Source organism: Syngnathus typhle, linkage group LG2 (genome assembly GCF_033458585.1).
Source record: "Syngnathus typhle isolate RoL2023-S1 ecotype Sweden linkage group LG2, RoL_Styp_1.0, whole genome shotgun sequence".
In the NCBI taxonomy this organism is placed as follows: Eukaryota; Metazoa; Chordata; class Actinopteri; order Syngnathiformes; family Syngnathidae; genus Syngnathus; species Syngnathus typhle.
The window spans coordinates 22,911,466-22,939,407 of NC_083739.1; the positions used below are offsets into that span (position 1 = coordinate 22,911,466).

The window sequence follows — 27,942 nt, forward strand, 5'->3', positions numbered from 1 at the left end:
TTCGCGAATTTGTATGTGTAGTATATTAAATAATAAATACATTCAGGCTTGTTAATCTACGACATTCTAAAACATTTTGGGTGGACACAAGCGTTTTCATTTTTTTTTTTTTTTGACGAATCTAAGAAGTAGTGTGGTAAGGCACTTTTTTGTCCTTAGACTTAGTTGGCTGAGACGGACGGTAAACCGATTTTTTTTAAATGTAGTTTTGTTGTTTATGTGCATTGCGTTTCATTATTTCAGACATTGTATTTATTTATCGTAGGCTTGTAATGAGCTTGTTTACACATATGACTTAGAAATGTAGCATGGGGATTTAGCACGTTGGTTTCAATTGATTCGCATAAACACTAATGTTAGCATTTCATCCAACAAAGGTGTGTTTAGATAACATTTATTTATGTGGATTATATAGATTTATATAAACAGCCAAACCAAACAATGCTTGGCGTTCAAAGAAAAACGTTAATTAGTACTATTAGTACGATAGTTGTAGTCACGTGCAGTAATTTGTTGTTATTTATCACACACAGCATGGCGATCTCAATAGCCATTTTGGACTGTGATTTACTGTTGCACGGCCGTGGTCACAAAACCTTGGACCGCTTTGACGTGGGCTCTGTGTCAGACGAATTCCTCGTCTCACAGTTTGGCTTCCCCAGAGAATTCATCCTGTACTTGGTAGAGTTACTCAGAGAGGTAAACTCTCACGCTTTCAAGGGTTAACTGTCAGCTCTATCTCAGATCTACCTGAATATTTTGTGCTATTTTTGTGTACCAGTCCCTCTGTAGACGCACACAGAGATCCAGAGCCATCAGTCCTGAGGTCCAGGTGCTGGCCGCGTTGGGGTTCTACACGTCGGGCTCTTTTCAGACATCAATGGGAGATACGATTGGAATCAGCCAAGCATCCATGTCCAGATGTGTTTCCAATGTGACCAAAGCTCTGGTTGAGAAAGCTCCTCAGTTCATCACGTTGAAAAGGTAAATAAATAATCAAGATGTTTATCTTGCGAGCGCGATATCGATGAAGAATGGTTTCTTGTGCAGAGAGGCCGTGATCCGAGAGCAGACCTCCCAGGAGTTCCAGAAGGTGGCAGGATTAACGGGCATTCTTGGAGTACTGGACTGCGTTCAGGTCGCCATCAAGGCTCCGAACAGCGAAGACTCATCCTATGTTAACAAGAAAGGCTTTCACTCCATTGGGTGTCAGCTTGTTTGTGATGCCCGAGGCCTACTACTCAGCGCAGAAACTCACTGGCCCGGTGGGCTCAAAGGCGTCGATGTTCTGGAAAAATCTGCCCTTTTTAAAGAACTGCAAGAAATTGAGGGCTATTTTCTGGGTGAGAACTGTTTGGCTAGGTAACAACTACAAATTTAGTTCATTGCTGGTGAAAAAGTCAAACGTCTTCTGATTATTAGGTGACAGCCGTTATCCTCTAAGGAAGTGGTTGCTGACCCCGGTGGATTGCCCTGAATCCCCTGCAGAGTTTGGATACAATCTCGCTCACACGGCCACGCATGAGATTGTGGATAGAACGTTTCGAGCCATCCAGACTAGATTCAGATGTTTGGATGGAACCAAAGGGTATTTGCAGGTATTTCACTTCTAACTGCGCTAAGAAAAAGAACAGTTCACATACTAAACCACTGTCGTCATCACTGCTCTGCACAGTACTCACCAGAAAGGAGTGCATCCATCGTGTTAGCTTGTTGCGTTCTCCACAACGCCTCCCTGCAGTCAGGTTTAGACGCCTGGACTCTGGAAAGGACGGACCCGCCGGAGCAACCCGAAACCCTGGAGCAGAGGCCCGAGGACCGTGACGATCAGGCTGAGAAGCTTCGCAAACAGCTCATCCTGAAACACTTCAGCTAATGTGTCCCTGAACTCTGCAGGGCTTTGCTCAAGAACAAGCCGAGATCACACAGTTGTATTGAAACCAAGAGAGTCAAGAGACAGTGATGCTGATGCAGATTTTTAATATTTTGCTGGTTTCTAATCTACTGACTACACTAATATATCAGGCATATATAAAGGAACATGCAACACGCTGTACAAAAACAACAAGAATCTTCTGTGAACATTACTTGATTTACTTCCTCAAGTATTTGTGACCCAGCTTTCCCAAACAATTTAGTTTCCTTGTTGTCCAGGTTTGGAAAAAGTGACCAAATCCTCCCTCCAGCCATCCATCCATCCATCCCCTCCCATTAAAAGACTTTGTAATGCATTTCCACAGGCAATGACACTGCAATCCACTAATTAGGCCCGCATTCACAATGGCACATCATTTATGTACACAAATGCATTGACGTTGACATTACAAGCATGACAAAATAGCATTTTGTGGGTAGATCACACTAAATACAACGGATGGATACAGAGACAGATTATTCCAATTGTCAATTAAAGGCATCTCAAGACTGCACTGAATTTTTCACATGAATAGAACAAGATCTTTTTAAGTTCTTTTGAAGATAGTAGTGGTCTTTCACATCTGGGAATGGAATTTGATATGTACACACTTTCTAAAAACAGCAATAAATACGCACACACAAGCATTTTACTTTATTGCCAACATGTTTTAAACCCAGTGTGTGGTAAAGTGGAGTCAATCAAAGTTTACTTTTGCCCTGATTTCACAGTTGCTTGCATTTGAAGGGGGAAAAAAAGGTTATTTTTGATGAACGACAGTGAAACATAAAACATAATTACAGCTAAAAGACACAAACCCCAAGGTGGATGGCCACGGAGCAATAAACAAACTTACACATGATCTAAATCTTTACACAATCCCAATGGTCAACACATCTTTCCTTTTTTTGTCGCATAAAATAAATGCTCTTTTTTATGCTTGGAATATATTATGAAGCAATAGTAATTTTTATACTTTTTAAAACATTATTTAGAAAATAAAACGAGGCAATAATGTATAAACTAAACTTTAAAATAGTACATTTAATATTTTTGTTGCATAATTTAAATATGCTCATTTTTGATGCTGCAACTATATATATATTATATACACACAATTTTTAATTTCATAAAAATACTTTGTCATGTTTCCTGCCCTCCTCTTAGAACTCTTCCATAGGAAAATACAGATGAGAAATTTGTGGGGGGGTTGTAAAGTGAATGGGTGAATTCTGGTTAAGTAGAAATGCAGTTTGACCTCACAACCGACCTTTCAGAGACATAAATGAATTGATGTGAGGTGTCAAACTGATAAAGACATTCAATTTGTGAGTGTTAAATTTGCACTCTTGAGTCTATCATACTTTAAGGCCAAGTGGAAGGCACTTGAAAGGCTTCCTGTGTAGGAGGACACGAGTCTTGTTTGCTTTGAAACATTAGCAGCAACACTAAAGACACCAGTACAGTGCACGGGGTGAAGTAGAAATCAGCGCTGGAGGTCAATGTGTAGGAGTGCGCTCTATGAGGTCAATAATTCCACGTGACAATGAGAGACCTACAGTATGTGTATGTATATTCTGTATATAATATGTGCCATGGTGGCTAGGAGGGGGGCCACCGTGAAACTTGAGGGAGGTCCAGTTGGCGACGGGAGGGCGGTTTAAGCTGTCAGAAGAATCCTGAACTGTCATTTGGTTTAGTTTCTCTGAGGAGGACAAAGTAGATGTCATGGTCAATGGTGGTCAATGTTTAGCACTTTAGAGTGATATAATCACACCTGTGGTCCGACTCGGGCGCCTTTGTCTGTTTTTTGTGGACATCAGCTGTGTGGCGGCTTGTCTGGATGTGTTTTTGTGACCGCAGCCTCTCCACTAATAACGTTGTAGGGGTTTCCTCCAGTGGAGAGCCTTCGTCGAAGAAGAGAAGGCTGCGAGAGCGGACTGCAACACAAACACACAGCTTGTTGTCACTTGATTGTCATTAGATTGTTAAAAAATACAAATTGTATCATCTCAACCTTAAAAATTCCACTGTATTAATCTAATAAAATCTTTCCTAACTGTGCAGACCGTTTAAATATTGTGCTAAAGGATGCTTAGTCTTTAGCGATTAAAGTCCTGCACAAGTCTCTTACTTATCAACCCACAATTCTTGATAGTACCACTTGACAGAAGCAACATACCCTGAGTGGTGGTGTACAGGTCTTCTGACTGGGGGGAGGGAGGAGAAGAAGTATGCACGGGGGAAGAAGAGGCGTGAGTGACCAAGGAGAGGGGGGAGAGGCAAGGAGAAAAGGAGCCCAACACCAGGACAAAGCACAATGCCATCATCTGCACAGAGACAACAAGACAATGTTTGGCCATTTATGTAATTTATGTGCATTCCAAATCGACGAGAGAAGAATACAAGGCAAGCCGCCACACTTACCATGAGGCACGTCCCTGTTTGAGTTGAGGCCATTTTACAAGCACGCGGGACAACTTTCCCTGAAATAAGCGATTGGAGTTTTTGGAGTTGCTGGAGAAGTGTTCTGCAGACACACAAACATGATCAAATTGATGTATCCGTCATACAAAGGGGGGGGGGGGCAGCATTGAGGGAAGGTTGAAAGAAATCTAAATCTAATCTGGAAAAAAAAGATTGGGATGTTGCATTTGTGACGAAAGCATTACCGTTTTTTTCCATGTATAATGCGCCCCCATGTATAATACGCACCCTAAAAATGGCATGTTGATGCTGGAAAAACGCCTGTACCCATGTATAATACGCACCCAAATTCTGACTCCTACTCAAGTCCGTGAACGTAAAATTATTTCAGAAAAAAGAGCATCTTTGGGAACAACCGGATGTTATTCTGCCGGTCAGTATCACTGCGCATGCGCTAGCATACTCGATAGCGAAGAAATGTTTCGGATTTGTGTAGGGTACATTGTGACAGACAGCAAACGAGCAGGTGATCTAGCAAGCGTCTGATACGAGAGCATTGTGTTTGTATGGAGTGTGTTTGAAGTGAACAGCAGAGAAGAAAGTGCATCTGTAATGGCGTCCGCCGTATGATATCCGGATTTAAAAAAAAAAAAAAAAATTTTTTTTTTTTTTTTGTACCCATGCACCCCAGATTTTAGGACAATAAATTAGTTAAATTTTGCGCATTATACATGGAAAAAAACGATACAATCAGCAAGTCAGGTAGAAAAAAGGCATGTGTAACCCTCTTTAAATCGCCAAGGGAAGGCTCGACCTAAGACGAAAGGAACTGATTTTTATAACAGACTTGATCTGCTTAGTTTGAAAAATCACTGCTAATTTTTAACGCTAGCGTAATTAACATAATGAACAAGGGAAATTGTCCAGTCATCTGATTTTTGTTAATCTTAGTGAACATGCGAATGTGTGCATGTCATTGCACAAAGTATTAACCCAACTTTCGCAAAACTTGCACCCGAAGAAACAAATGCACATTGATTTAATGCAGAATCAATAATATTGGCTGTTAGATGTGGACCAATGCAAAGAAATAAAAGAACATACTTTTTGTGTGACCTGGAGAGCAGGGCTCTGATGGTATGCGTTGCAATGGCACAATGTGAACACTGAGGGGAGACACGAGCTGTTGATCATACATCAGTCACTGACTCAAAAAGCAGCCAAGTGAACCCAATGAATTCTAAGCAGTCAACTGGCACAGTGTCAGGCAGACCATCAGTCAGCCGTTCAGCCTTTGTCACTCCCTTGTGTCAGAAAAAACACACAGCACGCACACTTTGATGTCAAGCGCCGATGATGAATGGCTGCTGTAAATATACAGCTCGTATAAAAACTGAGGGATGAAATATGAAGGGCAAGTTAGGCCCATCATGTACTGGGTCTTTTTCTTGACTTGAGCACGACATATTTAATATGAACAAACTTGTTTTTAAACTTGCTGTGTTGACTCACATTTGCGCCAACGCAACCATATTCTACAGAGTGATTGTTTATGAGAGGCTGTGTGTGGGGGGGGGGGGGGGGGCAGGGGGGTGTGTGAAGGATGGGCGTTCCACGATGAAAACTTTAATTACAGACTTCAACAGACAGACAGACCCCCCCCCCACCCCAGTCCTCCACCAGCACCGGCACTTCTCTCCACCCAGGATTATCTCCAAGACACAGTATACAGTGTACTGCAGATCAGACATTGAAACATAATCATTGTTTTGTTTTGTTGTTTTTTCTCCTGTCCAACATCAAACTGGATTCTGATAATCCAAGCATGCATTGAGTCTTTTTTTAATCATTACATTTGTTGTCCGCATGTATAATTACCACTACAGAGAACATAAGTATGACTTTGTATATCTGTTTATGACCTGGCCCGGTCCTCTTTGAAAAACTGAACCCACACAAATTGATAATTGGGCCACACTGGAGTAGGATTCATATTTGTCGAATATGAATCCGTATGAAAATCAGTTTAGCTGAGCAATCTACAGTCATTTAAAGTCTGTGCTCTATGTATTGACTGTAATGTTCTGAGTGATAGATCAGCTTTGTCCCAAGATGGCTGCCCTCTGGCAACATTGTTTCAGATTGGCTCAGTGTGCATGAGCCAACTCATCTTTATATATAGTACGTATATAGCAATGTAAACTAAACACTGAGCCTATCTTATTCCATTTCTTTTTCTCCTATTTTTTTCCCTTCTTAGTATCTTTCAACAGTGCTGTATTTGCCAGAATTCTGCTTTGTGGGAGGATCTTCACGATTATGGGTGGACATGTCTTTTTGTGTGTGGTGTTGTGTTGTTGGAATCATCTCTAATGCGCCACAGAGCAGTAAGCACACACGTGCCAGTTTTTTCTTTGTCACGAATTGAAATCTCACAATTTAAAGAAGTTAAATGGCTTTCCCCTGTTAAACTGGTAGGGTTCTATTTTCATGTCCAGTGCAATTCTGGCATGAGATGTAACTCTGCGTAGGAGTGAGCTAGACTAAGTTTTGCAGAACCGTGCCAGTCGATGCTGTGTGGCACAAATATTAAAATGTCCTGTCCGCGACGTGAACACAGCCAATTTGTTTCGCCGCAAATAAAAGCAGCTCCTCGCATTCCTTTAAATGCCAGGCTCGAGGGGCACACCGAGTTTTTGACATGACGGAAGATTATGCGGATATGCTTGAGACCTGGAACAGGTAGATAGTGCATTTATAAAGAACTGCAAGCAGACCTCCATGAGTAGACGATATGTACCGTATTGGCCTGAATATAATACGGTGTTTTTAGCATTGAAATAAGACTGAAAAAGTGGGGGTCATCTTACATTCGGGGTCTAGACATTGTACCCATTCACAACGCTAGACTGCGCCAGATATCTTCAAAGTGAATGCTGAACTTAACTCCCCAGGCCAAAGCGAACCCCTGTCACGAAAAATAAAAGTAGCGGTCGCATTTTCCATTATTTTATTGCAATGCTATACCTTTTTCTGATTTGTTTCAAGACTACAGTTACAGTTAGACTTCACTTTGATGGTTAATGCAGTTATTGCAATTTTGTTGTTTTATCACAGTAGATTGGTTTATTTACATTTCAAAAACCAGAAGCCATTGCTTTACAAATGTGATTGCACTTTAGTTCACATATTTAAATGTTCAGATATTAAGATGTGATAGACAGTTTTTGCATAATTTGAATGAGGCAAAATAACATGCCTTTTCTCTCGACTATATTGTTATAATCATTTGTTTCAGATGTACTGTAATTATTTTCTGTATAAAAATTAAATCTGGTGTTTGAAAAGTCTTTTTTCAAACTTGAGTCTTGAAAAAGAGTGGGTCGTCTTATAATCAGGGTCGTCTTATATTCGGGCCAATATGGTAGTTGCCTGCAGGGAGAACACTTGAGTGCACTTGGAGAAGGCCTTCCCCCCGGTGGGCACGTATTGCCCACTCTATAGCTATTCTGTGGCAATCAGGATGATTTTGAAAACATATAGCCATCCATTTTTAACACCGCTTATCCTGTTCAGTGTCGTGGGGGGTGCTGGAGCCTATCCCAGCTCCAACGTCGGGGAAAAAGTCAGAATACACCTTGAACTGGTCGCTAGCCAGTCGCGGGGCAGATATAGAGACAAACAACCAGCCACACTCAGACGCACACCACTACTGAGCGGCAATCGATCCAAAGTTGCTCGCACACAAGTCAGGCGAGTGTACTCCTACACCACAGGTGTCAAACCCAAGGCCCGGGGGCCAGATACGGGCCGCCACATCATTTTATGTGGCCCGCTAAGACAAATTCTGCATCAAATTTGTGTCATTACTAGAATTGCAAATTGTCTTCACTTTTACCGTTTTTTTCCGTGTATAGTGCGCCCCCATGTATAATACGCACCCTAAAAATGGCATGCTGATGCTGGAAAAAAGCCTGTACCCATGTATAATACGCACCCAATTTCTATGAATTTTTAAAAATTTTTTTTTTTTTAAGTCCCAATGATCGTCACACACGCAGGGAGGCAATGGGTCCCATTTTTATAGTCTTTGGTATGGTCTTAACTAGGCTGGATGTAATTTTTTTTGTTGGCGTTGATTTCTCCGACTGCCCGTAAACGCACCACCGCGCTCCGTGCGGACGTGAAAAAGGCGGCTCTGTATGGGAGAGACGTTGAAGAGGAATAAAAACACCCTTGGAAACCAAAACTTGCCCCTGGTCGTGACTCGGAGCCGCAACAAATGTTTCGGATTTGTGTAGGGTACATTGTGACAGACAGCAAACGAGCAGGTGATCGAGCAAGCGTCTGATACGAGAGCATTGCGGTCGCATGGAGCGTGTTTGAAGTGAACAGCAGAGAAGAAAGCACCCCAGATTTTAGGACAATAAATTAGTTAAATTTTGCGCACTATACACGGAAAAAAACGGTAATATCTTTTTTTTTTTTCAAATATTTGACCAGTTTTTACTCGTCTGATTTGAAAACGAGTTATTTGTCAGTTCGTTTTGTCGCGTTTACTGTATATAATATGAGGTGCTCATACATTTATTTGGGTTGACAGTCATAATGGCCCTCCGAAAGAAGCTATGAATATAATGCAGCCCGCGAAAAAAAAAAAGAGTTTGACACCCCTGTTCTACACAATCAGCGATTCAAACATATGATATATGACATATACATGATAATATTAATAATATTAACAATAATATTACCAATGCATTCAATGAGCTGATTTCAGCAATGATTCAGAAGGTTGGATATGATTACATCCACCACACAGCTCAGCGGAGCTCAAAATCTGTCTTCACAAAAAACATGTGACACAACCAGCACTAGATGCGGTTTCAGCAGCTGTAAAGTTTAGTATTCTTTCAGCCAGCAAATTGTCGTGTGCCAGGTGCATGTCAAAGGAAAGTACCCAAGTATGCTGAAATGCTCAGCATCAGCATAGCACAGACGGTTGAACCAAATTCACAAACGAGCACATTGAGACTCGCGGCGGCACGCAAATCAGCAGAAAAACAGTTTTGACGCTCCACAGACGAAGAGCCCATAATGTGCTAATCGGCGCTGTCTTTCATCAAAAGGCTATGAATCGACCTGTGTGAAACACGTCGGTGAAACAAGAGAACAAAAAAAGGACAACAGAGGGAAAAGGCGGACACTACTAACGTGCTATCCGTTATTCAAAAGGAATGTTTAATGTGCACCAAATAGGAGACACAATAGCATTTCACTGGAGCACGGGGACGTTTTTTTGCATCATGTGTCAATTTGTATCCGTTTTGTTTTGTTTCATTTCATTTCAAAAGTTTGATGAGCAATTTAACAAATCAATATATCAAAACAACAGGTTTTTTTTGTGTAGGTAGAAGTGCAAAGAACTTAGAAACTTATTTTTAGTTGACCGTGTGCAGCGAGCCTCACCTGTTGGCTGTCTCCAGGTTGTCCACTTTTCTCCACAGGTCACTATTTTCCGATGTGTAGTTCTCCACCCTGGGCATCAAAGGGAAAAGGAAACTCCCCATTAATCGCAAATGAATGAAAAGTACAATTAATACAAAGAAATGTGTACACGCACACACACTCATATCATCATCAGTGCAGAAGAGGTGGTTGAAGAGGGTGATTGTTACTCGGTTACGTTTTAGGGAAATTAAGGACATTTGATGTGAATTAAAACATCATAAAGGCATTTTATCACGCCTTTATTGAGAATGTTCTCTCCTTTTCATGTGTTTGTTGGTTTTAAAATGTCTGTCCATACCGTGTTGAACAGAGCTACAAATGTATGTTTTAGGGAAATTAAGGACATTTGATGTCAATTAAAACAGCATAAAGGCATTTTATCACACCTTTATTGAGAATGTTCTCTCCTTTTCATGTGTTTCTTGGTTTTGAAATGTCTCTGACCATACCGTCCCAGTTGAACAGAGCTACAAATGTATGTTCTAAGATCATCAGCCAACCAGTGAGATCTCTTCCTGCGCTGTGTGGCCATCAGGCTCAGAGTTCCCCACAGGATTCTTGAAGACCCTGTTCATGTTCTACTTACATCTTCTGAGCAGTTTCCCTTGGGGCGCAGGCCTTAGCCTGTGTGTGTTGGGTAATGCCAAGGTTTGTCCCCATGACTCCCCATTGCTTGTGCTTCCTTTCATCTTGTACTTCTTTGTTTTCCACTTCGTCGTCATTTTCTGTTTCTCTCTTCTTTTTAAGACCATGATGATGTAGCTCTCCCACCCAAAGCAACTTATCTTGGCTTTGCACAGGAACAACAACAATTTAAAAAAGGTGCACTAATCTACCAGGATTGACCTTTGGCTACAATGCAACGCAAGATTCTAGTAAGCGTAACCTGAAAACACACTTCAATAAAAAACTTCAACATATTTGCTGACGTTTCATCGTCATCCTCCTAGTTTTCTGGTGATCCAGTGCGTCGCGACAGTCCAGATGGAAACAGTTCAAGTTCGAGCTACTGATTGCTTTCGAACAAAGGTTGCGTTTGGATATTAATGAGAGGGGAGCGTGCACTGGCTCTCCGAACACGCACATGCGCACACCCGCACTCATGCACACACGCGAGCAAAGAAAAGAACCGAAACGCAAAGTAGCAAGGGAACAAAAACTGAAGCAGCTTATTCACTTGTAACAGTAATTCTCAATTTCCCAGAGAAACATGTTAAGTGATGTCACCTCCCTGATCTCATCCCAAATGAAAGCGCCGATAATCCTGCTGTTTGCTCTGAATGCATCTCAATCTGAGTGTGCTCCCTCTCGCCAGCCGCCCGCTGTTTGCTTCCTAAGGGCTCATCCAATAATCTTTCAGCGTACACGGCGACTATAGAACCTGAGACAAAAACAAATCTAAAGAAACCATGCTCTGCTTTTTTGATGAGTCTGACCTGTGGCGGTGGTTGCACACTGAGCTGGGAAAACTTTCAAATTACAAACAGCTGGATTTCACCCCCCCTCATCTTTCGAATTGCTGGCGCGTGGATGGCTGAACTCTTCGACACAAGTGGGAGCTGGGATTTGTTAGGTGAATTGTGATTTAACCGGACTGATACAACAGATCATGCACTGCTGTATTGTTAGAATAATAGAGATAACTGAAGAGAGGAACTGGCTCGAAAAATGGAAACTTACTTTTTCTCCAGACATTCCACATACTCTTTCTTCTTTCGCCGACTCTCCTGAGCTGAGATCTGTGTTTTTTCCCCACAACGAAGACATTTTATTATTTTTATTTCATTGATTGACAGAATATTTAGTCACAAAATTAAATTATTTAAATTGAGGTTTATAATAAAAGCAGCCTTTAGAAAATAACTTTTGACTATACTGCATTCTTACATTAGACCAAACACAATTTTGGTGAGCAAAATAAAAAAAATAAAAAAATAAAAAAAATAAAAGTACTGTATGTTTTGAACAAAGTTACCTTATTTTTAATCTTGCGTCTAACTCTCTTCAGAGCCTTCTCTTCACTCTTGGTGAGAGGAAGTTTGTTGGGTACAGGGTATCCCTCAGCAACGAGGGTCCGCTTCTCTTCGTCTGTCAGCAAAAGGGGACCAGTACCCTGCAGTTTCTGCAAAACAACAATAATGGCCGATAGTGAGAGCATTAAAGGAAGATTTTGATCGGTGAGCAGCAAGCATCAAAGGATGGAGGAAAGAATGGAAAGGAGAGAAAGGATAAGAGATGGCTACTGACGTGTGGCGCAGTTAGTAGAGGTGAAGACGAGATGGCTGTGGACGAGGAGGAGGAACCGGAGCCTCGGCCCGTTGGCCTCTGTTGTGGCTGCGGAGAAGATGGAGGCAGAGCGAGGTGCGGGGAGGACGGTGGTAGGGAGCCGTCACTGTCGCCGTGGTTGCTGCTGGGCGGCGTGGGTGGAAGCTGCAGGGCATCATCTGGGAAGAAGCAAGGTGAGGACCTCCTGTGAAGATTGTGCGCTGACAAATAGAGGGCAAATTGTGTATCCTGTGTGTACCGGTGGGCAGACAGAGGTACTGTCCCATCTCTCTGGGCTCATCTTTAATAGCCACAGGCTTAACATCATCTGGAGGGCGCACCTGAACACCAAACCAAACACAGTCCTTCACACGTCAACCAGAAAACATGACATGTCTCTGATTTGTGGGATGCTCACTGTGTGTCTCCATAGCGACCCTCTCCGCGCAGGGGCGGGGCTTAGGATAAGAGACGGGCCTTCCATGGGATCTGACCTTTGAGCCACATCCGGCTCCTCCTGTTTCACTAGGATGCTCGATAGGTCCTGACTAAAGCTCCATTCAAATTCTGAAAGAAAGAAAGAAAGAAAGAAAGAAAGAAAGAAAGAAAGAAAGAAAGAAAGAAAGAAAGAAAGAAAGAAAGAAAGAAAGAAAGAAAGAAAGAAAGAAAGAAAGAAAGAAAGAAAGAAAGAAAGAAAGAAAGAAAGAAAGAAAGAAAGAAAGAAAGAAAGAAAGAAAGAAAGAAAGAAAGAAAGAAAGAAAGAAAGAAAGAAAGAAAGAAAGAAAGAAAGAAAGAAAGAAAGAAAGAAAGAAAGAAAGAAAGAAAGAAAGAAGGAAAGAAGGAAAGAAAAATAAATAAATTGGACATTAGATAAAATCTATCTCTGGTACCATCCTTCCCTGGACATATGAATCTTTAGGCTGTTACTTCTTGCAAGCAATAGCTCCACTTATAGACTTTTTTTTTATCAAACGAGGGCGAAAGCAATTATGTGTTCCTTTGTCAGTGAGGAGGAACACAGAGGTCATAAATCAAAAAATCTTCCCGACAAGACTTGTTATTATAGACTGCAGTGGGATAAACGCTCAATTGTGCAACCATGGAGCATTATATGAATGGTGAGTGTGTCGACTATATATATATATATATATATATATATATATATATATATATATATATATATATATATATATATATATATATATATATATATATATATATATATATATATATATATAGTGTTTTATATTATATTTATATTTATATATGTATATTTATTATTGTTTTGGGGGGGGAATACTTAAGATTTTGAATTAAAGGCATTGTATGAATCATACCGAAGTGTAATTACAATGTTGACTATGAAATCTGGAATGCGCACATAGACACTTCACTTGTCAACACAGCTAGTGTGTTCAAGTGCATTTTGATAGTATTGCTTGATTTTGACACTAAGGCAGGTCAACTGGGTATGCTTTAAATAAATATGTATTATGTATTACCAGTCTTTACATGAACTATTACAGACAAGAATAAATAGGTTGTAAATATAGTTTGGTTAACTCAGAGACTACCACCCATAACTGTACTGTTAAGGTTTGGGTCCAAATGAGGCACGACCTACATGTGTGCTGAGCATCGTTAAGCTATGATCTTAACTGGAAGCCTACACCACTATGTGTTCTTTAATGAGAAGAAAAAGCAACTACTTGTAGAAGTAACACTACAGGTATTAGATTTTAATCGAATCACAGTTCATGGTGATGAATGCCACTTAAATAGAATTAGATATTTACATCAAATCACACTGTCAGTTTTTCTGAACACTCTTGGTTAAAACTAAAAAGCTGTAGACTGCCATCCCAGCAGGTGAACAGAGAGCGCTGTGATCTCAGCAAGAAAGTAGCTGTAATAAAACAATAGTTGGTGCAGCATGGCAGGAGGCAGCAGCAGTAAAACGCAACAAGGACCTTAATAAATCAGAGTGAGTCAAATGGTGCACACAAAAAAACAGGACGCAAACATGAGTCTCCACATGTGAGCTCATAATACTAAGAGTGCTGAACCTGCAGTAGCTAAAATCACCTCATGGACACAGATAGATCTCAATATCTTTTTTAGGTATTTATTTTCAACCTGAAAGATGAAAACTTATTTGTCTTCTTTACCTATACCACTTTTTAAAACAACATTAAAATAAACACAACTAATTGGACATATTTGAAAAGGAGTCCAAACAAGCTGTTCTTTGTCAATCCCACCACTTTCCCAAATTCCCTCAGTCAAAAATAAAATCACTTGTTCCACTTTCTTATACCCCCATGTACCACTCACATTGTGTTTGTTGTGTCCACTACCGGGGTGGGTCAAATGCAGATGTCAGATTTCATGTATGTGTGTGTTCAAGACAAATAAAGATGATTCTTCTGCTTAAGAAAAGAAAAGCAAGTACTACGTGGTTAAACGTCCTTCTCCCTCGATCACTCAAGAGTCATGGACATTGCGTGTTTCCATTGGGTCACCCCACATTAAGATACTCTAAAACTTGTTGTAGGTCTCGATTTTGCTTTTTTTTTTTGTTAATTACATCTTTCCCCCCCTTTGAGTAAATTAAGTTTTAAATGTTTCCTGGCAATTGTATAGTTTTTGCATTGACCATGATTTGTGCTGTTTGCTATTGTTTCGTCTATAATTTTCAATATCCTTGACTGTAAAAACAATGTATGTGAATAGTCCCTAAAACCAACTCTGTTGATTATTCTGATAGCTTTCTTTCTGGAGAAGCATACAGACTCTAGAATATAGAGGGCAACAACTACTGAACTACAATCTAGAGTCTAGATTGAAGTTCAGTAGTTGTTGCCCCGTTTCTCTCCACACGAGCTTGGACATGGAGAAACTAATGAGGAGTACAGAACATATACCGTAATTTTCGGACTATAGGTCGCGTTTTTTTTTCATAGTTTGGGTGGGGGGGGCGACTTATACTCAGAAGCGACTTATATACATATATATGGGGTTTTTTTTAACTTTTTTGGGCATTTTATGGCTGGTGCGATTTATACTCCGGTGCGACTTATAGTCCGAAAATTACGGTATGTATTGGGAGACAGCCATGCTACCACCTGGCTATGCCGTTCCGACTGCGAGTCAGTAAGTATATATTTGTAGTCTATCTTTATATGACACTACATTTCAATGTAGTGTGGCCAACAACAGAGAGCATTCCCTGAAAAACATTTGTATGATGAAATATTTCAAATTACGTATATTTGTCCATGGGATATTTGTGTTCTATTCTTTGTATTTATATTTTATTCTATTGAATGTACTGTATGTACATTATATTGTACACTATATATGAAAATATTTAATCTCGATTATTCATATTTTTTGTATTGTTAACTGATAGTGAATCGCACATTTTATGAATTGTAAAAAAAAAAAAAAAATTTATCTGTGACATTACTTTAGCAACTTGTGTGGCGTGCTTGATGTTCATTTCCGGTCTCGCAAGATCCATGAGGTGTTATAGTTTTCATACTGTACGTGAAAAGAGTGAGAATTTTTATTTGGCCAAAAGGGCGTCGGATTAATCGAGTTGATAACATGTTAAACTGACACCACTAGTTTATACATAAAAAGTGATTCATGGGCAGACAGCTTCGGGATTCTACGAATACTTGCTGTGGATGTCACTGGATTTCATTAATTAATATGACACCAGTCTTGGACAATCCATCCGATTCGTTGTTGGAATAAATTCTCAATTATTATATATTTTTAAAATATTTTAGTAGTACCACTGTCGGGGGTGCAAGGCAGGCAGAGTGAGTGACTGAGTGGGCGAGCGAGAGAGAGAGAGAGAGAGAGGCTGAGCGAGAGAGATTTTTCTTCTGGCTTTAGCTACACCGCACTCAAAACCATATGCTGGAGTGTGTGTGCGTGTGTCTGTGTGCGTGTGTGTGTGTGCGTGTGTGCGTGTGTGTGTGTGCGCCCGCGAGCGCATGCGTGCGCAATAGGTGGGCAGGGCTTACTCGGTGGGAACACTGCACAGACTGAAGGATACCCAGGATAAACGGAGAACAGAGGAGCATACAGACAATTGGACAGAGATGCAAAACCAGACCAAGTGGAGGAAGGAGGAAAAGGACTTTTTTGCACTTTCTCGCATACATATTGTGTGTGTAAGTGTGTTGTACAAATAGACAGGAGACGTTGCAGCAAACAAGGCAGCCACTACCTCGATTTTCTATTCTTCATGAGTCAAAGAAGTTGACAAGAACAAGTCATGAAAAAGATGAGACACCCACCAGAGTCTTGGTCCATCTTGACAGACAGGGCGGGGCTCTGGGGGGCAGAGTCTTCACTCAAAGAGTAGCTGTGTTCTACTTGTATGTCTATGAAGCCACAAATTGAAGCAGGTCATAAGCACATTTGGTTTATTGACAAATTGAATTCATACTTTGTTCATACTTAACATGCATTAGCATAGTATTAGTAATTGAAAGGTAAAAATGGCATTGTGTTTTTGCTTTAAAGGTAATGCCAATTGAAGGAGGGGTCACTTTGCAGTGGGCAATTGATTGACACTTTCACCTGTTAAAAGTCCAGATTTTTGGAAGCCAAAGCTAATATACACTTTTGGAATTTGACCTCTCTGAGAGAGGAAGGCAGTGAGCTGAACATTTTTTGTTGGGGGGGGAACTCGATACTGTTGGTCTCAATGCCAAGATGGCTTCGAAATGCAACCCAATCGAGGGTTTGGGGTTACTAACTGTGCAGATGTTGGCTGAGAGGTCAAGCAACCTACCAATGTACAAGAAGCCAAGGAAATGAAAAGACCATTGAAAAAAATATTATTGGGGCTGTAAAGTGTTTCTCGGGTTTCAACCACATGAAAGCACATCTTCAGCAGCAAGTGAAAGGTCATTGAAAGCATCATTCATATTGTGGAGGTAGGCGTTTGCCCTTTTTGCATTACAGCAGTATCAAAAAGGTTTCGTGAGTTAAGTTAAAGGTGATCCTCACCTGGACTGCTGTCTATGTCCATGTGGAGGAAAGAATTTCTGTCTGCCAGAAGGGGGCGCTCTAACAAGTGGTCTTCAAAGAAACTGCTGAATAATTCACTGCTGAAGTCGTCCATCTGGTCACCTGAGAAAGGCTGCAACACAAAAAGTTACAAATGGATTCAAGAAGGGAAATATTAAGAAAATAAGATTATTCTTAATCATTATTTCATGGTGGTCTTTCTTCAGAAACAGGTTTTTCTTATGATTGATCAAACTAGTTGTAATTCCTCAAAAGTTTGAGTTTACACTCATTGTATCTATCTATATTTTTTGCACGTCACACGGAGAACACAATCACTCACATGCAGGTATGCAAAGAGAGATGTCAGAATGAAAAAGGGGCACAAACGGCGCTACACATCTTGAGCTCAGTCTGAGGGTTCAGGGCCTCGCTCAAGTGACCATTGACTGTGGTCAGGGAGCATATTACCCAAAAAATAGTTGCCATTATTTTTATTTATTGTCCACAGCCGGACTTGAACAGTAGCCATCTGGTTCAGAAGTCAAACAGGAAACTACCTGAAATAATTATGAGGTAGACTTTAAGTCATTTGTGCACTGTCAAGCAAAACATTTTACTGACTAATCTAATGTGTTGAAAATGGCTTGCTCAATAAATATGCACTTTTTTCTGAAAACTGATGGTTTTGGAGCTGCTAGAATTCAGCGCTACACACTGTACGTATATACGCAGATTGGGTCCGGCCTTTGTTTTGCAAGAGGGTTAGCAACTTTTTTTTTTCAGGAATTTGACAGTCTGTGTCCTATCTACAGTTGGAGATATTTTACGGCAGTTTTGATGCAATGCCAGAAGATGTAAATTGTGTACTTGTCATCCAGCTTTGATTTAGAAGCAAAATCCAATTTGCTTTTTGTGAGTTGACCTTAAGTATGATCTTACATGTTGCTTCCATTGAACTTGATAGTTTACCTGAAAAGATCCGAGATCATTGACATTTATTCATATTAAATCAAACATTTTTCAAAACGTTTCATTCTTCCGTTACTCGTTGTGCATGAACAAGAATGGATTTGAAGACATTTAGAAAAGTCCAAACTGCCGTGGGTGACCCAATTGTCACCTCCACTGCGCTGATGTCATTATGTACGACACATGTTGATCCTGAACTCAGATGAGTCACTGAGCTGAGATGTTCTGGAAGCCTGGGGACAGTGCGGTGCTCGGACTTCATGTTGATGTGAGTGATGTAGGAAGGCCAAGTTCAACGTTTAATGCCAGGAAACAAGCGTGAGCTCATGTGCAAAAAGTAATTGTTGTTGAGTTGCACGTTAAATCACTTCACAAACACGAATTGAAGAAGTTATATGAATTATTGTTATTTGAATATGAACTATGGTCTCACTCTGCTCAAATGGATAGCTCGTAAAAACAAAGTAGCTCTGCAGGTCCATTCCAGGGTCGGCATCCATCCATCCAATTTAAATAGCAATACATTAAATGTAATCGATTTAAGTGCGTAGGAACTGTGTAGAAGCCTGCCATGTGGTTTTAATCTCAAAATACCATCATGTATTGCGTTGGCTTGTCTTTGCAGTGGAGGTCTGGGATTCAGGCAATGATATTAGGGAAATCACATGGAATAAGAACATCCATCCATTATCTGTACCACTTGTCCCCACCGCGGCCGCGCTGGAGCCTATCCCAGCAGTCATCGGGCAGTAGGCGGGGTACACCCTGAACCGATGGATGGATGGATGGATGGATGGATGGATGGATGGATGGATGGATGGATGGATGGATGGATGGATGGATGGATGGATGGATGGATGGATGGATGGATGGATGGATGGATGGATGGATGGATGGATGGATGGATGGATGGATGGATGGATGGATGGATGGATGGATGGATGGATGGATGGATGGATGGATATTGTACTTTGGATATTGTATTTTTCATAAGACTCTCTAGGGCAGTCAGAGACTAAGAGCCACATTTTTTACTGTTACCGCAAAGAGCCACATCATGCACATGAGCACACATGAACATCACCGCCCCTCACTCACTCACTCACTCACTCACTCACTCACTCACTCACTCACTCACTCACTCACTCACTCACTCACTCACTCACTCACTCACTCACTCACTCACTCACTCACTCACTCACTCACTCACTCACTCACTCACTCACTCACTCACTCACTACCGCGCGCACACACACACACTTCTGCTCAGCCAAATTTATTGTGTGACATTATCATGTCACACACCAACATGATAATGACAGAAATTGACTCCTACAGTACTAAGACCACAGGCCAGTCATTTCAACAATGAACATTGTGTGCACTGTCTCACAGACAAACTCTCAGTTTAACAAAGTCCACTAATAAAAACAATCATTTACAATGGCGTTTTTTCACTTAACATGCATGTTGCTTAGTGCGACTTCTGGCATTCCTTGCCTTGAACAATCCTCTTCAAATCTGGCTTGTATTCCGTTGTTGCTACTCGAAGCTATTCTTTTTGTTGGATGTCTGATACCATTCCTTTTAGTTTGTCATTTTCAGGAGACGAGATTTCAACAATGTCACCAAGGCATTTTCTAACGAACTTCCATTCATTGTAGGGCATTTTAGCCCGTGCAATGTTCCAAGCCAGTTGATACGATGCAAGCATGACAGTCTCTGAGTGCTTTGTAATTTTTTTGAAAAACTGAATCTGTTTTTCTGCCTGACTTTTCAAAGTGGGCAACTTTTAGCATGAAGTGAGCTGAAGTGGCGCTGAAGATTTGAAGCTTTGAAATGCGCTGATGACGTCTGACATATCAGGCAGAATGGCTTGCCATTGCGTTCAACAAAAAAATAGAAACTTTCCCACTCTGTTAAAAACGTCCTGTGTTCATCTTCATATTTTCGTTTAGCTGTGTATTTTCTCCCTGCCATTTTGAGAGCGAAATTGAGACTATTTGTTTCCTCGAATGGGTTTGCCCCTCCTCCTTTGCGGGATTTCACCTCATGCGCATGCGCGTTTGACGGAAATACCATATTGAACTCAAACAAAGCAACACGCACAAAAAAAACCCCACAAATCCAAATGTTGATATGAACATAAAAGAGCCAAATGAAACCAGGCAAAGAGCCGCATGCTGCTCGCGAGCCACGGGTTGGCCACCCCTGCTCTAGGGGATTACCCCAAAAGGTTTTTTCTTTTTCACAGTAGATTGCAATGAGGAACCAGGAAGTCAACTTATTGCAATATCATGATGAGTAAGATTGTCTCCTTTTCTGTTCACTTGCACCCGGGACTTCCAGATGGAATGAACAGAAGATGAAGTACAGATGGTGGACAATTCTGGATGAGAGCAGCACGAAACATCTAGTAGTTCCCAATGCTAGTAAAAGTAGCCTAAATTTGCCCGCCCATGATTTAGGAAAGACTCACCCCGCTCTGCTGCCATGAACAACATTTCAAGTCTTCTCTCACACGATCTACTGCTCATTTAAATGCAGGGAAAACCCTGCACTGTGTGAGAGGAACAGAAAATAGGGTATGTAATCATATACATACCTACAGTATCTATTGAAAGAAAGAAAGGGTCATAAATCACTCATAGCGGCGCCGTACACTATAACTAAGTTTAGCACGAGAAACATAGTGCGGCATTTCACGGTTCATTGTCATCCCCTCATCAACCTGAGAAGAAGACTCATGTCCAAGTCTTGACAGACATCGAAAGTTTAAACGTCTCCTATGTGTCTTTGCTTTGTCGTATTGCAAACCTCAGTCTGTTTTGCATAACAGTCCAACGTGATCATTATAATTTTGGGAAGTTCCAAATATGTCTCTGTGATCCAGAGTGATTTCTCTGTGTCTGTTATGTCAACCACAAGAACCATACAAATACAAACGGAGAGGTTAATTCTAACATCAGGGCAAACAGATGTTGCGAGAACAACATGTCGTCAGATTGGACCTTTCATTTACTTCACACAGAGCTCCATGCTGGGAAATGCTTTGACTCTTACAGCTTACACTCATGCTTGTGTGTCATTAGCGAGGAAGAAACGGCGCTGCTAGGAAGAGCTGATTATGCGTCTGCTTAGCTATAATTATGAATGCAACGAGTGTGGTTAAGCCTATAATTCACAAGGTTTTGTCACAAACTGTCTTTACGTTGCACCAACTGCCAGACTAACACCAGCTTGAATTAAGTAGTTTGTTAAAATCAATTCAAAATTCTTGCACCCCACAGGTGACAAGAGTAGCCCTGTTGCACCATAATACAAAAGCCACCTAGAGAGTAGCAAAGCAAGCATAACCTAAACTTTGACAAACCACAACAACACACTGCACATAATAGTGATCTCCTCCTCCAAAGCAAATGTATTTTGTAGTATACATCCTGACCTGTGGGGGCAGCACTCCACCACAGGGCCTCCAGGCGGCTGGAAAATGCAAAGAAGACAAAAGTCTCAAATCCAAAATGAAGTAGATGAACCTCTACTAACTTTTAGCTTCTCTTGTTACTATGTGGCAGTGGCTAACCATTGTTCAAACCTTGTAAGATATGTGATACAAACCTTTATTGGCGTCTGAAAGCAGCGCCATCTTGAGGTGGCTCTATGTCACAATTAGGGAGTCTGTGTTGGCATGTTTGTCAGTTGCTGATTGTCAACCCAGATTTTCTTCCAAGCATGAAAGGAAATCACTCGGACAGAATGGCTACGTTCGCATGGACATTTTTTTAATTTGGGCAGAGTTTCGACGATCCAATGCAATGTTTCGTGGACACTAAAAATATTGATCCAATTAGGACTTGCGTGTTCAAGTATCACACTTTTGATCAGAACAAATATTATAATAATAAATTATTACAGAAATAAGACTAGTAATAAAAACACACAAGAAACCAGAATAAAGGCATAGAAGCATAAAAGCACAGAGGCGAAAAGAAAACACCTATGAGGAGCCGGGGAAAGTCTTTCAAAACATAAAAGTTTTAAGCCCCTTTTTAAAAGTGTCCACGGACTGGGGTTGACGTAGGTGCGCAGGGAGAGAGTCCCAGATGTGGGGGGCAGCGGCACCAAAAGCTCGGTTTCCCATGTGACCGGAGTTTACGGGTGGATGAGTGAGGGGTAAGGAGGTCTTTGAGGTATTGAGGGGCGCTACTGTAGATGCAGAGGTGGGTAATGACGGCGATCTTGTCATGAATTCTTGATGTTATGGGAACACCAACACACGTGATTTGGAGTAACCCAGGCTGACGTACTCTGTCCTGTCAGCGAGGTATGAGGTTAACTAGTCCAGTGTGGAGAGATGGAGACCAATGCTGGTGTGGAGACGGTTAAGGAGTATATGGTGGTTGACAGTATCAAAGGCTGCTGAGAGATCAAGGAGGATGAGCAGGGAGGGGGATCCAGAATCGGCGGAGATGAGGAGGTCATTGGTTACCCTCAGTAGTGATCACTTTGATATGCGCAGAATGACCAATATGCCGGCAATAGTAGAAGAACCCATCGTTACTTCCCGTTCAACAAAAAACTTTCCAAGGTCAGCCTTATTTTCAAATTCATAGATAATTATTTTTGATAAACAATTACTCATTTAGAGATTTTAATTTTAAAATTGTTCAAATGCTCAGAATTTTAGCCTGTCATCAGTAAATATTCTTAGATTTTTGTAGTCCTCCATGAAAGCAGGCTAATTATTTCTGTGGGGTATTTTTTCCCCAAAATAAGACATCTGCAAGCACTGATCCCCGTGGGAACACAAGAAACCATACTATTATAGTATGGTATCTTGGCCCGTTATGCCAGTTAGCAACCAAAGTTAAAAAGAAAGGCACTAGATACCGCTAGATGTAAATAAGCCCCCCAAAATAGCACTCGATGACTCTGCCAGTTTCTTTCCTATTGGAGGCGCTTGTCTGACGTCATGGTGACGCTGCTCTCGAATAAAACATTTTTCAATTTGAAACGCTATGCTGTGACGCGCCGCCCACCAGTCCAAGGTGCCCACCGCTCACCACATACATTTTTTTGAGACATCAGCCTTAGCTGACATTGATCTGAAGGGGAATCATGCTTTGTGTGACGTCACATATGGGCTCATAAATAGTGAGCCTTATTTGGTGGACTTTGTTGCATATGATGATAATATTGTGACCGTTTAAAATGAAACCGCTATTGTGCCATAGAGTCGAAGAGACAAGGCTGTGCTTCCTTGGATTTCAGGAGACTACAGTGATTTGGTTTGGCTCCATTTAGTTTCAATCGAGTTAATGTGACGATATAAGTCAACTATAGTATAGTTCTCAGGAAAACGGGACACTGTCCGACACGCAAGCAAGCACGCGCGCACGCACACACATTCTCTCTCTCTCACGCACACACGCACATGCATGTCTGCTCGCATTCCTTCTAGCAGCTGCATGGCCAATCCGAAGTGAGCATGCAAATAAGATGGGTGTGTCTTTCTACAGCTGGAGTGCAGGGTTTGAATGGGGTGTAGCGCAGAAAAAAAAGTAAATAGAAAAAGGGAGAAATCACACTCGAACACAGCAAAGCTAGGGGTGACAATTCATTTGGTCACATTGCAGTTATGAGTCCCTTCAGAGGGCTGTTATGCTTGAAAGTTTTGTTTCAAGTTGAAACCATAAAAACGTTTTGGGCAATGAAGTCAATGAATAATGATAATTTGGTAACAAAAAACTGCAATATTTCAACATGATTATAAGTAAAGACAATTAGCAATTTGGGCAGAGATTTTAGCAAGAAACACGAGGCCCATTTAGGTGGCCACATAAAATAATGTGGAGGGCCGGATCGGGCTTTGGATTTGGATTTGACGCCAGTGACACAGTATAAAAACCAGAGAAGAAATATGACAGGAAACTGCAAACTGAAAATTTTAGATGTCAGGTTTGGGCCATTTGCTACTGATGTATATACATAAGCATCAGTGCAGAGTGCTGAACAAATGTATTCAACCGCTTTACACCGAAATTTGTGCTGTTGCTGAGCTTCTTTAAGAAGTGAGCAATTAATCATACACGACATATAGCCTTCCATCCATGCATTTTCTACATCACTGCTTGCGATCAGGACCTCGGTGGGCTGAAACCTAACCCAGCTGACTTGGGGCGAAAGACGGACCGCAACCCTCAATCAGTGACAGATGAACTTTCACACTCACATTGTAACTGGTTGGGAACTGAACCCATGTTGATCAAACGGAATTAAGGCAAGTGACCTATGACGCAAACATAACATTCAACCACCAAAGACAACATTTGTGTCCAGAAATGTAAGAAATATTTAATGATAAACAATAATGCTTTGGCTCACATGAAACTTGCCATTTTTGCTGAATCACACAAAACGCCATCTGTTGGCTAGAATGTGCATATTGTCAAATGCCACTCTCGCTTCTTTACTATTACAATATAATGAGCATGATAACATACTCAATGTCACATTGTAGAGCATCAGCTGTGATTAGGTGTATTATCTCACAGGGGAAGCAGATACTGGGTGCTGCTATTATTTTTGAATGAAGGACAGTGGAAGACTGTTGCCTCATTGCAAGAGATTACTGTGATCACATGTCTTTGCACATGAACATTCAGTGCATTTAAAACTCTAGAGTGTGTGTTTTTGTGAAAGGGAGTGGGACTCTTTAACCATCTTATGATTGACTGGCGATTGATTGACCCCGTTCCACCTCCAGTCAGGATGAAAGCCGGTGACACTGACGCACTGTGACTAAAAAAGCCACTGCAAAAAAAGTGGAAATTATGGAGGACTAATTATATCAACGTGTCTAGAGCTAAGGCACACCAACAAAATAAGATAATATTAGTATATAATAATATAATGTGGATTTCATTCAGTCATTTATCTGTATATATGCCATGAAATTGTTTTTGAAAAAAAAACAACTGAATTAATCAATCATATACATTTCTATAGAAAAGCAACTGTGTCATGGTTTTGCAGAAAGATAATGTCACTGAGTAACTGATGCAAGGTGCACACATACGAATAATCAGATTTCGAGACCCATTCTCTCTTTCTGATCCAAGTTATTGAAGGTCTGATTATTGGATGACTATTAAAGATTGATTATCCTGTGATGTGGTGTGTAAAGAGTGTATTTCCCCTCCCCAATCTGCGGTTGATACTGACAATCACAAATATTAGACTTGTTTGGTGTTTAAATGACAAATACTTATTTGCGTGATCAACACTGCTTTCGGCCTAGCAACGGATTCTATGATTGAAACACAATGACAGCTAACTAAAATCAAGCAGAAGCTGTTCTTTATTAGAGGTATAGTGGAGAAAAAAAAGTTGTGTTGACAATAAACATGATGAGGAGGAAAGTTCTGCAAAGTATGCAGTCTACTTCTTGATTATTTCTCATGTAACTATATGCTATATATAAATATAACTGCGTGCGTGCGTGTGTGCGTGTGCGTGTGTGCGTGTGTGCGTGTGTGCGTGTGTGTGTGTGTGTGTGTGTGTGTGTGTGTGTGTGAATATTACTTAACTAGTCATGATGCACATGCAGACGCACGCACGCTCACATGCACACGCAAGGTGAAAAGGCAACAGCACCGGATGTCAATCAGGATCTGTGACCCAAGGTCCGGGTCCGGGTGGAACATCCAGCGGAGATGCGTTTATTAAATTAAAGGCGGCTACCGGCAGACTGTAAGCGCAGCTCGTTGTGTCGGGGTCACGCAACAAGTGAGCGGCGTGTGTGACTCACCACATTAGTGAGAAAATCTCCGTCGTTGAGTTCTTCCAGGTCCAAAAGGTTGGTCCCTCCGGGTGGGTAGAATTTATCGGCCGTCAAAGTGTCTAAGATAGACTCCATCACGGTAGCGTATGGCCGCGCTCGTGGGGAACTAATTCATTTAAAAAAAAACTTTCGAACATCTCTCATGAGTACAGCTGCATTATCGGTGTCCGCGGAGGACGCGAGTCAGTTTCTGGACTTGCGAGTGACGCGCTCGACGGCGGTGGCGACAGTTGACATCTGTGCGGGCACGACCATCAGCCTCCATTCAGCTGCGAGAGAACCAAACTCCGTCCTTGTCCTCCAAGCGCAGCACTGTGTCTCCCACGTTCTGATGAATATGCAGCAAGCCCCGCCCACGGGGCGTGATGCGGCGCACATACCCAGACAAAACTATACAATGAAAGAACATATTAGTGTATTCAAGTTGTGACATACTTTCATCATGAAATATCATAAGGAACAAGAACTATAGCATACTTTATACACCCTATTTCTTGTCCTGCTAAAATTAGCCTGTTTTTGAATCAAGTCAAGTCAAGTCAAGTCAAGTTTATTTGTATAGCCCCAAATCACAAGCAGTCTCAAAGGGCTTCACATAGACAGAAATTGACAATTATTCTCAAAGCATCCCCTGATCTTAAGCTCCCAAATGGGTGGCTCTGTCACATGCAGTAAGTTAGATACACATACAGACGGTGTCGGCAGCATGGATTTCGTTACCATGGTAACTAGGGGCAAAGCAAGAGTTGACTGAGCGAAAAAGCCAATGCAAACTGAGAAACATATTCACACTGTGTGCACAATTATTTTCACCACCTCGTCATTTCTATGCACGTTTTACATACTGTGAATGCTTATTACATACAAGCACATCAGGTGTGTAGGGTGTGGCCGAAGGAGCTCAACACCAAGGCCTAAGTATTTATTAGGCAGCTTCTTTTCCTCAGGTGAAACAGGGCAAAAAAAGACCTTTAACTGACTCCAACAGGCATAAAAGAAAACTCATCTAAAGGAGTACAGCACTCTTGTAAAAGTAATGTAGATGTAAACATCTTAATATTGGGGCGAACAATCACACGTTGTGTTGTAAAAGCAAGAAACATGTTGAGAACAACTTAGTTTAACAGTGTTTCATATCACATTAAGCATTAAATGTTGCCCACTCTGCATCCGTTGCAGCCTGGCGCTCCTGGAAGGGGGTCCTCCCATCTGCGGTCACTTCTCAAGGTTTCTCATTTTTCCCTATGCAGTTTGGGTTTTTGAGTTTTTCCTTGCCCTCCTGGGATGTCAAGAAGAATTGTCAACTGTAGCCATCTGAAGTTCTTTGAGACATGTTTGTGATTAAGGGCTATATAAATCAAATTGACTTGACTTTTAAAAACTGCTCGAGGGTTTAAAAGTTTATTTTGAGTCCAACTTCAACCAGAAAAGGTCTAACTCGTCTTTAATAATCCCAATGCATAACAGTACCCTACTTTCCTACCTTGCTGGTACGTGAGTCACAGTGGACCTCAGCTCTTGAGAGAGAGAAAAAAAAGTCGGTTTTGGAGTGTCAAATGTCTGAATTTGAATCAGATTCACCTTAAAAAGGGCTTTCATGTGCAAAACCCCTCCAGTGATGCTAAATTAAAGCGGGCCAAAACATTTCCACGGAGATGTGAAAGACACAATGCCAGCTATAGAAAATGTTTGCTTTGATTTGTTGCCGCTGAGGGTCGCCCAACCAGTTATTAGGTGGAGGGGGGCAAGCACATTTCCACACAGAGCTTTGAATAGTTGTAGTTCCTTAATAAATAAAATCACAATTTATAACTGCAATTTATTTTTACTTGGGTTCACAGGATATCTCAGCAATAAAACAGCAAACACCAAATATTCTTCAGAAAACGCTGATGAATTTTCATTATCTGTTCCCTAAGGGAGATGGGATGAAAAGGAAGCTTGTGAAAATCAGAAAATACGCAAAAGTCAATTCACT

At 41.2% G+C, this 27,942-nt stretch overlaps 2 protein-coding genes across 2 annotated transcripts; one reads left to right on the forward strand and one right to left on the reverse strand.

The window, feature by feature from the left end:
* The first annotated feature begins 115 nt into the window (after window positions 1-115).
* harbi1 (harbinger transposase derived 1) lies at window positions 116-2,429 on the forward strand. Its single transcript, XM_061272928.1, has 6 exons — window positions 116-181; window positions 534-699; window positions 782-984; window positions 1,051-1,343; window positions 1,423-1,598; window positions 1,676-2,429. The coding sequence occupies exons 2-6, from the start codon at window positions 535-537 to the stop codon at window positions 1,874-1,876; spliced, it is 1,038 nt and encodes a 345-aa protein (XP_061128912.1). The 5' UTR covers window positions 116-181; window position 534; the 3' UTR covers window positions 1,877-2,429.
* On the reverse strand, window positions 1,964-26,293 carry creb3l1 (cAMP responsive element binding protein 3-like 1). The gene is made up of 13 exons (XM_061272927.1): window positions 25,932-26,293; window positions 17,150-17,282; window positions 16,432-16,518; window positions 12,537-12,685; window positions 12,378-12,459; window positions 12,101-12,297; window positions 11,829-11,975; window positions 11,534-11,592; window positions 9,812-9,880; window positions 4,343-4,445; window positions 4,098-4,245; window positions 3,693-3,855; window positions 1,964-3,620 (listed from the first exon to the last, which is right to left on the reverse strand). The coding sequence occupies exons 1-13, from the start codon at window positions 26,037-26,039 to the stop codon at window positions 3,584-3,586; spliced, it is 1,482 nt and encodes a 493-aa protein (XP_061128911.1). The 5' UTR covers window positions 26,040-26,293; the 3' UTR covers window positions 1,964-3,583.
* Between the last annotated feature and the right edge of the window lie 1,649 nt (window positions 26,294-27,942).